General features: G+C 37.8%; 1 protein-coding gene across 2 annotated transcripts in view; it reads left to right on the forward strand.

The window, feature by feature from the left end:
- Positions 1-12,954, forward strand: part of upf1 (UPF1 RNA helicase and ATPase) — a 68,966-nt gene that overhangs the window by 51,144 nt on the left and 4,868 nt on the right. For both annotated transcript variants that reach the window (XM_056446071.1, XM_056446062.1), the window contains exons 20-23: positions 3,706-3,787; positions 6,389-6,550; positions 8,135-8,358; positions 12,780-12,902. In XM_056446071.1, coding sequence (XP_056302046.1) covers positions 3,706-3,787; positions 6,389-6,550; positions 8,135-8,358; positions 12,780-12,899 — 588 coding nt within the window. In that variant the 3' untranslated portion in view covers positions 12,900-12,902. The remainder of the gene's footprint in view (positions 1-3,705; positions 3,788-6,388; positions 6,551-8,134; positions 8,359-12,779; positions 12,903-12,954) is intronic.

Raw genomic sequence — 12,954 nt, forward strand, 5'->3', positions numbered from 1 at the left:
ATACTTCAGTTAGACTGCATGATTTCACTTTCATACTGGACATAAAATGCACTTTTACTGGTAGGAATATCTCTCCATACTCATCATTCTCTCTTCTAATAGCCGTATATATGACTATTACATATCTATAATAGACTGCCCTAGCCACTGTGATATAGTATGTTGGATCGTATTGCTTTCTCACTACAACCAAACCACTTTAGAGTTCATTTCAATCAAGCCCCGATTGATTTGGCGTGGATCAGATAGCAATTGCGGGTTTCACATATGCCCAATCGAACTAAGGGGGGCAAACATGCAAGCAAGGGCGTAACAGCCATTTTAAAAGTGGGGGGACAGCTGTATCGTCACCCAAAAGTGTTTAATGATTTATTAGCAAAAAAGTTTATTTAATAATCTTTTAACCAAAATTCTAAAATAATTACACAATATTAATAATAACAATAAATAAACAGAACCACACACATTTAAATTAAGCATTACTCTGTGTGAAAATATTTTTAAATACTACAATTCAATTGCAAAATTGCAAGTTGATACTACACATATAACGTGAGATGGACATCGCCATGTGTACTTGCGGCCGATGCGCCATTCATAAAAGCAGAACACGCAGGATTCAACACGTAAATTCACCAATTACTCCCCAAATACATGCAAGTAAGTGGTTGGTGAACTTAGAGAGGAGTAGATTCAATTTTATAGTTACTTTCAGTATGTGTATCTGATATGATTAAAACACATCGGCAAATTATATTTTAATGGATTGTTAGACTTCCTTGTGTGTTTTACAAACTCTAAAGTTCTTGTTTTACTAGTACTTGTGTGTATTTACATGTCTAAATCATAAATTAAGCAATAGGCCGTAAAAAGGCTGCATAATTGTGATAATATAACACGTCTTTTGAGCAGAGTTAAGTTGGTCTTGTTTTCTGAAAAAAAAACGAAAAAAAGAAGCACTTTTACGACGGTCCTTTACTGAGAGTTTAGCTCAGCGCGAGCTCTCTCTGGCTAAACGCATATTGCGACTGCTCAAGCAGTGCTCGTAATATCGAGCGAAAAAAGAAAGACAGCTGTGAAACATAACCTGCTTTGTCTTTTCTGTAGGTAATAGAGTTTAGATCTTTTTAGGGTGAGAGGTTTTTTAGTTAATGCCGTCCCTCACTGAATGTGTCAGGAATACCGAAAACAAAACCAACTTAACCCTGCTGTCTTTCTCTGACTCAGCACCAGACAACACACCAGCACCAGGGACTTTACGTTTCTCACTTCAAAATGGAACAAAAGTAGGATTCTGTAACGTTAGTCATTTACTGTGATTTACCCAGCTGTAGCTGTTGCTCCCTTCTGCATTATCCCTGTCTTTGACTGCAAAATGAATGAATGAAGCTCGTGGCAGACGCTCAAGAGATTCGCGCTGTGATTGGCTGAGTGATCGTTCACTCAAATCAAGTAACAAATCAGAGAACACTTGCGGCCGCTAGGTCAAATAAAACGTGTGGGCCAGTTGGGGGACAGAATAACCTGTTTCCAAAAAGTGAGGGGGACGTGTCCCCCCCCCCCGTCCCCCCCGGTTGCTACGCCCCTGCATGCAAGGTTCCAAAACAAACGTCTAGGTGTGAAAGCACCCTTAAAATACTTCCCCTAATATATCCCCTATAATATAGCCCCTAAGATGATTCCACCCGCCCCAGGTCATTTTCCACTTGATTCAACTTTAATCACCACATATTCACGTTACATTCTGTATAAAGACAAATATATTTATTCTTTATTATTATATATATATTTTTTTACGCTAATGTTATTTATTTATTCTTATCTTCATATGTATGTCTGCACTGTTTGTACTTTTTTGTACTCTCTGCACTGGAAGCTCCTATTACTAAGACAAATTCCTTGTGTGTGCAAGCACACTTGGCAATAAAACTAATTCTGATTTAATTTCCAAGTCAAAATTGTAGGCCTTATAAAGTCTTAAATCTACTGAAGTATTGTGTTGTTGGTCTTACATGATGTTGATCAGGCGCTCATTTTTCTGTGTTCATGTAAAGTTACTCAATCAGGCCGACAACCATTCAATCTCCAACAATCCACCTCTTTCATCTCTAATTACCAATAAAGTTTAACTATCTTTCTTACAATAACATTTGTTTAACAGTAATCCATGTATTTATAGCTACCACTGGCCTAGACCGTTTTTAAAACTAGTAAATAAAAAAAATATGTTAAAAAAGTGCAACTAGACTTTGCTTGTTTTGACACATTATTTAAAATATGTGGCTAAGAAATGACTAAACTTTACATTTTTGGTGGGGCACGTAAAAATCCTTAGGTCTCTCTGTATTAGTCTGACATTTCCTTCATAATGGTCATAAAATATCTTAATGGACACTTATTTTACCACTTTTACAAGATGTAAGATAAGCTTTTGCTGTCTGTAAAGTTTCAGCTAAAAATACCCATCAGATTCTTTATTATAGCCTCCAGAATCTGCCCATTTTGTTGTCTGAGTACAGTGTAGCTGTTTTTATAGCATGTAGCTTTAAATGCAAATGAGCTGCGTCTCCCCGCCCACTGTTCTCACATGCGTGGCTGCTTCTCATCATGCATTACGTCAGATAAACAGCAGTCAGTGACAGAGACCGACACAGATGAAGCTGAAATACAGCTCATTAGTCACAAATACCAAGTCAATTTATCTCATATATTTATGGTGAAGTTTATTAAAGCCATTCTGAAATAAGTCTCACACAAATGCCATTTGCAGTACACACACACATTAGCGTTTACAGACACCATACGGCTGTGGTTATTAAAGAGGTAAAGAATTACGTGGCGATTTTACTGTCTTTATTTCAAACATGCTGTTTTAAAAACGTTTTGAACTTATAAAACTTTATAAAAATCACACATAGTTGTAACATGTTTTAATCCCAGTTTCTTTGCAAAAAGAATGTTCTGTGGACTTGTGTATACATGTTATTATGGAGACATGGTGCCTGTCAATCAATTCGGTGGGTTGGGAAAACCACACTCCTACGTCATGTTGCGGTGGGCCTCCAACATGACTGTGGACACACTATACTACACACAGATCTGTCCAAACAGCTTACAAAAGATGATTTTCATCAAAGGTGCCCTTTAAATAGTGACTTAATGAAACCTGCAGAAACCCTGTATCTGCATAATGGGAATGATATGATAAAGGCAGATGTTGATGGCTTTAGTAATTACATGGAGGAAATGAACAAGTATTTTAGAATAATACAATGTTGTTGATATAGCAAAATCATTCAATACTTGCTTAAACAAAATATCATACCTGTACTTAGTGTTGTCCGCTTGTGATCGCTTCTGTGAAAATGCATCGTAAAATCAGGTGTGAACAGGGCCTAGAATAACCCCTCTGCAATTTAGTGAGTCAATATATTTCTGTAGCAGCCAATTTTTACATGTATAAACAACAGCACTGGCTTTAATTGTTATATTTGTTAGATAAATCGGTTCTATGTCAAATAAAAGTTAACTTTGTTTATATTTAGTAGTCAGTGACATAATGCATCGTAAAATGCAAGATTTCAGTGCTTGTATGCATCTGTAATGTGTTTGCATGCTCTATACACATTGTAATCTTTATTTTAATGATCAGATGTTTCAAAGAAGGCCATAAAATCCATCTAATGGTGTAAATGTGTGTTTCAGGGAGCACGTTTCATGAGTACTGCCATGTATGATGCGAGGGAGGCCATGATCCCTGGATCCGTGTATGATCGCAGCAGCACTGGTGAGAACATATACACACACACACCTCACTCATGTTTTGTCACTACATTAAATTACTTGTAATTATTTAACAATATTCTAGTTTGGTGCTTAAATTTTACTTGTTGGTTTATACATTATTCTAATTGGTTAGTTTAACCCAGGTATGGGCAAACTCGATCCTGGAGGGCCGGTGTCCCTGCATAGTTTTGCACCAACCCTAATCAAACACACCTGCTTGTGGCTTTCTAGTGATCTTGAAGACACTAATTAGGGTGTTCAGGTGTGTTTGATTAGTGTTGGAGCAAAACTCTGCAGGGACACCGGCCCTCGAGGATAGAGTTTGCCCATGCCTGGTTTAACCCTTTAAGCCATATTGGATCATATTGATGTAGAAATGTGTTTTTTAAATGAACAATACTTGCTGCTAAACCTGTTGCACGCAAATGTCTACATTAATTCTGTTTGAGGTTGTCTGATTTCTAGTTATAGTGTAAATTTATAGGTTTCTTTTAGCAATTAATGGTCCTTTTGTATAATTGTCAAACGTCCACCTTTAGCTTTTGCTTCATGTCTTTTTGCTTGAGAATGTACGGATTTTTAGCATAACAGTGCCTTTTGAAAGTCCATGCATCCTTATTTATTTATTTATGAAAACTCTTATTTAAATATATGAAATGTAGTCTGTTTGAGGATTTGTGCCGTCATTATATTGCATTGTTTTGCAGAGCTTTGATCATTAAAAAACTCTTTACTAAGACTTGCTATTTAAAATACAGAGTGATATTTATATGCAGAGATGTATGAAGTACTAGAGACCCAGACTCAAGTAAAAGTACAAGTGCTCTATCAAAAAGTGTCTTGAGTAGAAGTAGAAGTGCTCTTAAAGCCCCATACTTAAGTGGAAGTACTAAAGTATTCAACATTTTTTAAATATTAAATATTGCAAGTAGTTTATTTTAGTTGTATTTCAATTTACTACTCAAATACTGAAAGTGAAAGTACAAGTATTGTGTAATGTAGTTATTAAAGAATGCAGTCAAAAGACATCTGGTGTTTTGTTTATTTTAAATAGCTTTATTTGGGGCACGTGATTAAGCAGAACGAAAAGAAACAGCTTACGTTACTGTTTTTCTCTCGCGCTTGAACCACAGATCTGACAGGTTATAACAGCTCTAACACACACCTTTCAAAGTTGTGTCACAAAAACACTCCGTAATCCACTCAAAACGCTATTGAAACCCGTTTTTAGATGGCGGGTCACTACGGCGCCCTCCATGCGGCAGCCAAGAAAATGGTCTATAATTGTAACGAGTGGGGGTGTGAATCTACACTGGTCTCACGGTTTGGTTACAATTATCATGCCATCGATTTGGTTCAATTTGATATCTCAGTGCATTGAAGAATTTTTTTTTTGTAAAATCTATAAATATATTTATAAATTATTTGTAATACAATTTTGTTCTTTAATACAGCAGTAAGATATATGAACTGTACCTTTAATTTGAACCGCTCAAAGAAAACACTCTTTCTGAATGTATCAAACAAAACTCCAATACATACACAGAAGACAGCACGAGCATTTATAGCAAATCAACTAATGTGAATATCATCCCGCTTCCTTTTTGAGCGCTGACAGGCGAGGTCTTACACAAAGGGCTGCGATCGGCTTTAGAAATGAAAGCGCTGTTCACTGATGGCAGGAAGAACAGCCGCGGTTACAGTCTATATGTGCATAACACGCGGTAATCACAGGTAATCCATAATAGACACAGTGGAGAAAACTCGCACCTCAGGCACACTCGTGTCAGGATCCACAAGTATCGCTTTAACAGCCAAGAGGAGAGGAAAAGTTACCTCACAAACAGGCCAGCGGGTCAAACGTCCAAAGTGAGAGAGAGAGAGAGGTAAAGATGGAGTTTCACAGCATTTCTCTGTAGTAGTGAAATAGCGCCTTGTGTGCTGTGCCGCCTTCATTGTAGTAAGAGCGTTATTTACTCGCCCTCGCCTCCTTCGCTATAATATTCTACTGTGACATTGTGCATAGGAGATAAATGGCGTCAGTATGTATTAACCGGGTACAATGTATTACTAAACCGATATAGATAATTTTGACAGCCTCTAGTAACAAGTAACGATGCAGCACATAAAAAATCTATCGGAGTAAAACTATTAAACTCATCAAGAATATGTACTGAAGTAAAAGAGGAAGTAGGAGAGAAAACAATACTCCAGTAGAGTACAGATACAGCCTTTTAGTACTTAAGTACAGTAGTGAAACATCTCTGTTTATATACATTTAAGCAGTTTAATGTACTATTAAAATTATGTTATTCACTCATTTTACAAGGTAAAATCTTTGGTTTAATTTTTTTGTCAATTTACATATTAGCATCTGCACCAAATTGTCTATTTTTGCTCAGTTTGGGCCTCTGAATAAATCTGATCTTATTTTTCCCACCATATTCTCACTATATCATACTATAGGAGCCATAAAATTATTAAAACCACAAATGCAAACTTCAAACCAAATGAGTCCAATGCTACTCCTCATCATGAACCTGCGCTTGATTAAAATGACTGAACTAAAAAGCATTAATGTAATTTTCTTCTGTATTTGCAGGGCGTCCATCTAACATGTACTTCCAGACTCATGATCAGGTGGGCATGATCGGCACGGGGCCGAATCCGATGGGGTCTTTGAACATCCCCATCCCATTCAATCTGGTCATGCCGCCGATGCCTCCGCCTGGGTACCTGGGACAGGTGAACGGACCTGCTGCTGGTGAGAGAAAACCACAAAACGATGAGTTACAACTGTCTGCAGTGCAAATAACAGTCCACTTCATAATGTTGTAGAATAAATGTTTGCAATGCTGGACAATGCTGTGGATGAAGCAGAACAATTCAGCAGAAGATTAAAAGAATAATTGATCTATCTTGGTTATTGCGCTTAACTAAAGCTACAACCTTTTTTCTGTGCTTGAAAACAAGACATGGACAGTTTTAAATTTTAGACTGGTGGAAAGAAAAATGTAGTTTTGTGATTTATTTAGCAAATAAATTACATTTAAGAGAGTAAATCACAAGAATTGAATGTTGGGCTTGGGGCAAACATGTCATTATTGAAATATTGTACTATACCGTACAGTAACATATCCACTACCTGACAAAAGTCTTGTAGTCAATCTGAGTTGTAAGAGCAACAAATAATAACTTGACTTCTAGTTGATCATTTGGAAAAGTGGCAGAAGCTGGATTTCTCTGATGAATCATCTGTTGAGCTGCATCTCAATCATCACCACAAATACTGCAGAAGACCTACTGGAACCCACATGGACCCAAGAGTCTCACTGAAATCAGTCAAGTTTAGTAAAGGAAAAATCATGGTTTGGGGTTACATTCAGTATGGGGGCGTGCGAGAGATCTGCAGAGTGGATGATCAACATCAACAGCCTGAGGTATCAAGACATTTGTGCAGCCCATTACATTACAAACCACAGGAGAGGGCAAATTCTTCAGCAGGATAGCGCTCCTTCTCATACTTCAGCCTCCACATCAAAGCTCCTGAAAGCAAAGAAGGTCAAGGTGCTCCAGGATTGGCCAGCCCAGTCACCAGACATGAACATTATTGAGCATGCCTGGGGTAAAATGGAGGAGGCATTAAAGATGAGTCCAAAGACTCTTGATGAACTCTGGGAGTCCTGAAAGAACGCTTTCTTTGCCATTCCAGATGACTTTATTAATAAGTGATTTGAGTCATTGCAGAGATGTATGGATGCAGTCCTCCAAGCTCATGATGGAGTCAGACACAATATTCATTCTGTTTCCACTGCAGCATGACCACATATTCTATACTGGACATTATTGAAGGTTCAGTGACCAGACTTTTGTCTAAGCAGAGTCAGACCTTACTGTCCTAATGAAATCATTCAAAATCAAGGCCTGATCATATTTTATTGTGGTCAAATAAGTGTAATCTAGAGGTCTTTGCCCCTCATATAAGTCACTTCTGATACCAAATGATCAACTAGAACTCGTCATTAATTGCTGTTCCTAAAACTTGAATAGGTGACAAGACTTTTGTCAGGTAGTGTACTATGTTATACAATAACAAATACTATACTATTTTATATTATACTGTATAACAAATTTCATCTGATAACATCTGATAAATGCATGTAAATGTCATTTGCGACACTTGTAAAAGTGCTTGAAAAGGCTTACCTAACCCTTCATTATGACTTTGGAAAAGGTGTAAAAAACAAAAGATGACTGAAACACACCTCAGATCTTCCTAGAATTTAGAAACCATATTTGTGTCTCAGTGATCACAATGGATTTAATTTCTCTGTCTTGTGGTTTACAGGTCGGGGTGCTCCTAAAGGTAAGACTGGGGGTCGTGGAGGTCGACAGAGGAACCGTGGCACCGGGAATCATGGCAGCGGGCAGCCCAACATGCCCAACAGTCAGGCCAGCCAGGACCTGGTGTCTCAGCCCTTCTCGCAGGGTCCGCTGACCCAGGGCTACATCACCATGAGCCAGCCTTCGCAGATGAGCCAGCCGGGCCTGTCCCAGCCGGAGCTCTCGCAGGTACACACACACACTCGCACTCTAGGGTTGAACAATATAGCACTTGAGCACCGATATCACGATATATCCACAATAGTCACATCAAAATATGTTTTAATTTTTGTATTATTTATACAATGATGACCATACTATTTTACATTTGATTGTTCAATTTCTGTACTTGATTATTGTTAGATTCCCCAGAAAATCATTAAGTTCTGTTTAGATGCACTGCATAGAAAAAGACTGGATCATCCCTGTCAATCTAAATGAATGAAATTTGTCCAAATAGAGCTGTTCTAATAATCTAGTGAAATATTATATTTATATTGCAATATAGATTGCAGCAAAACAAAATATTGCAATGTCAGATAGTTGTTCCTATATTCCGGTGGGCACTCTCATAGACATAATGATGTTTCTGCAATTGACCTTATACTTCCCATACTAGCGGGCGCAGCCATTGGAATCTTTTTGGCTCGAGACTTCTGCTTTCATTCACTTGCATTGATTTTTATAGGTTAAAAACAGCTCGTTATCCTTCCTGATTTTGCAAACTGATATGCTTTATATGTATAGTCGTGAACACATTTGTTTGTAGAGCAAGTAGTTTGACAGTATATTATTCCTGGTCATTTCTCCCATAGGCAACTGAATCAGGAGTACTAAAACAATCGCGCTTCCACATTGTAGAATAAAGTCAACACAAACCCTATATTCTCTTTCCCTAAACCCATCCCTCACAGCAAACAATCTGTACTTTTGCATTTTCAAAATACTTGATTTTTGTGTGATTTATAAGCTTGTTATCTGTGGAGACTTCAATTTTGGACCACACTGTAACACAAGTCCCCATGAGTCTGTGTGCATTCAGGTTTAAGTCCCCACTGCGATATAAAAACAAGTACACACAAGCTGCTTTTTCTAACTGAGCCTGGATTTGAGTTTACATTAACATTTGTTAAACATGCATGAGTCAAACTAGTAATCAAGATCATATCTAATTTGGATTCATCGTTTTTTTTCTTCTAATTTTAGGGCCATCTGAAACTTTTATTTATTTATTTCTGTTTTTTCTCTTCTTTCTCCCCACATTATTTTTAATTTATATTACTTACAATTATAGATACTGAAAACTGAAGAATGATCAAATGTATGTGCACATACTCTAATGCAGGGGTCTCAAACTCAAATTGGCCGGAGGCCATTTCAGTGACTGACAAATTGTAGGAGGGCCGTTTTAACATTCAAGCACAAGAAACAAGTGGAAACCTGACATAACTGATGCATCTGAGGGCAACAGACATGACGTTTACATTTCAAGCATTACCTGTCACCAGTGATGATGCAAATCAGCGCGTTTATCGTGTCACACATCAGCTGCTGAAATATATCTGTTGTTGTTGTGTGTGTGGCCGAGCGTTAGACACTCAGTCATTCTTCCACAGACTATATGCAGTCCAAACTCCAGCTTTTTATTTCTTGTTGTACTTATTGAAAAGAGAGTTTAAATTGCTATGATAATACTCCAAATAATAGGCATAATAATTATTATTCTGTCCAAACCAATTGTATTGTCCCAATAGCGTAAGAAGAGCAAAAATCAGTTTGGGTAACTTAAAGGGCACATAGTTGACCTGTTTTTTATGATGTAATATTAATATTCTGGTTCTTCTGAGTGTGCCAGTTTAGCTTCAGTTTAAAACACAATTCAGATTTTTTTATTATAATGTGTTCAAAAGTGTCATGTTGGGGGCGTGTCCAAAGTTTGCTGATTTATGGGTGTGTTGCTTCATATGAAGATTAGTTTCGGCTTCCCGCCAACGTAACAAGGGGCGGGGCCATGAGCTCACCCGGTCTGCGTTTGCAACAGAGTCTGACAGGCAGACAGAGGAGCAGCAGGAGTGAAAGGTTCAGCAATCAGTCGTACATATACGACTCGGACACAGACCAAGCAGAGAGTACAAAATCATTTGTGTCTTTGTACAGTTTTACAGCCAACTGTGTGCTAGTTTCAAGTGCCGAGCTTGTACACAGAAACTAATAACCACGCACACTGAATTAACTTTGACTGAGGCGCCAGATGCGCCGCTCGAAGCCGCGACATGGCACACCAGACACTCTCTGGCGTGGCAAAAACATGAAGTGTCCCGAATCGTCGCGCCACGCATTTTTGAATTCTAAACAGGTTTCTGCAGCGGTCCGCGGCGCCCAGCCGTCGACTTGAGTGTACCCTGACAGAAACCTATGATTAGAATTCTAAAACGCATGCTAGTTAAGATCACAGGGAGCTTCTGTGATCGCGAGAAATGCTAACGGCTGAAGTATAAGGTAGACTCAATGAGAAGTACACATGTTTGCAAATCTACCTAAAGATACAACCAATAATTCCGATTAGAGCGATAATGTGGAGAATATTGATCTTGTGTTGAGCCCAGTGAGCCTTGCATCTAATAATAGAGCTAGCGTGTTCCTTTAGTGATATCGCTTCGACTCACGCTGAAAATGGCGGACGTGAATCAACAAACTGAGGATATGATGATGCGCCTGTCAATCAATATTGGTGGGCGGGGGGACCGCACTCCTACGTAAAGTTGCGGTCGGTTTGAAAACCGCTCCAATTGGTCCACCGTTTTTATGTTGTTAAATTGAAAAAAAGCACTGGGTGTGCTTATATCACCCCAATATGACAGTCTATACACCATACATGCACATATGTCTGTCCAAACAGCTTGAAAAGTAGATTTTTTACCATAGGTGCCCTTTAAGTGACTTTACTGACAATAGTTCTTCTAGATATCTTTTTTTTTTTTTGTAAAACTAAGACGGGAAAAGTATATACATATTCACATTTATTTTAACAAGTTCAATTCAACTAGCACTACAATTTTACTAATGTACATAGTTTTTATGCAAATATTAATAAGCATGTAAGGAAAATCTGTTAAATGAGACCATTTGAATCGAATATTAGCAAAGTCATATTTGTTACACCACCAGCATAATGTGTAAGCCATGAAGAAGTGTTTGTACAACAAAATACAAACCGATAATAATCAAACGACCCTTAAGCATTTACAAAAATAGAGCTTTAGTGAAAGTAGAGCACTTACGGGCATATAATTTAAGGTTTAAATCAGCCACAGAATTAAAACGCATGTGTGTTACTCTTGATCATACACTGAGAGAAAATGAAAGTAAAACTAATCTGAATGCAGTACTTTAAATGTCAACTCTAATTAAAAAACAAACAACACGGTCATCCAAACAAGGCAAGTTTATCTATATAGCACATTTCATACGCAGTGGCAATTCAAAGTGCTTTACATAAACAAGAATAAAAAAGACTAGTATAAGAACATAAAAAACAAATAATAAACATGATTAAAAGCAGATAAAAACAGATTAAAATGTGTTAAAATGGGTTATAAAAGAATGAAAAAGAAAAGAAAGACACAATAGTGTGATCCTAATGATCTGAGTGATCTGTTAGGTTTGTATTCAGTGAGCATATCTGTAATGTATTGAGGTCCTAGGCCATTTAGTGATTTATAGAGCAATAATAATACTCATCTATTCTGAATGTAACTGGGAGCCAGTGTAAAGACCTGAGGACAGGTGTGATGTGCTCTGATTTCCTGGTTCTGGTCAGAATTCTGGCCGCAGTGTTCTGGATGAGCTGTAACTGTCTGACTGTCTTTTTTGTCAAGGCCAGTAAGTAGTCTATTACAGTAATCCACCCTGCTGCTGATAAAAGCATGAACAAGTTTCTCCTCACTGGAAACAAAGCATCTGATTCTTGCAATGTTTTTGGGATGATAGTATGCTGATTTACTTACTGCTTTGACATGACTACTGAAACTCAGATCTGACTCCAGAGTCACACCAAGATTCTTGACCTTATTTTTTATTGTTTGACCTTTAGAGACAAGGTAGGCATTCACCTTGAGAACCTCATCTCTGTTCCCAAACGCAATCACTTCAGTTTTCTCTTTGTTTAACTGAAGAAAGTTTTGGCACATCCAATTGTTAATTTCATCAATGCATTGGCAGAGGGTGTCAGTAGGGCTGAAGTCATTAGGCAGTAAGGCTAGGTAGATCTGAGTGCCATCAGCATAGCTGTGGTAGGAAATTTGGTTCTTTCTCATTATTTGGCTCAGAGGGAGCATACAAAGATTGAACAGGCAAACAGCTAAGCATGCTGTGTTTTGCTTGTGTAGTTTGCCTCAAGCTCTTTTGTGCTTTCTTATATTCTTTTCTGTTTCCTTTTGTGTTGTCAATTTGTGGTCTTCAATATTTTAATTTCCTTCTCTCATGTACAACACTTTAATAAACATTTACCATTTAAAAAAAGTGCTTTGTAAATAAACTTAACATGACTTAAAAGTGACTTAATTTAGTTACGCATGTTAAGTTTCGTCTGTTTTTGCTGTATGAAACAGGACAGCTACCTGGGTGATGAGTTCAAGTCTCAGATGGATGTTGCGCTGTCCCAGGACTCCACCTACCAGGGCGAACGGGCATATCAACACGGAGGAGTGACTGGACTCTCACAGTACTAAAGTGTAAGACATGCTTTATAGCTAAATAAATATTTATTATAGGGTGTTTTCAATT

The sequence above is a fragment of the Danio aesculapii genome, chromosome 2, assembly GCF_903798145.1.
Source record: "Danio aesculapii chromosome 2, fDanAes4.1, whole genome shotgun sequence".
Classification (NCBI taxonomy): domain Eukaryota; kingdom Metazoa; phylum Chordata; class Actinopteri; order Cypriniformes; family Danionidae; genus Danio; species Danio aesculapii.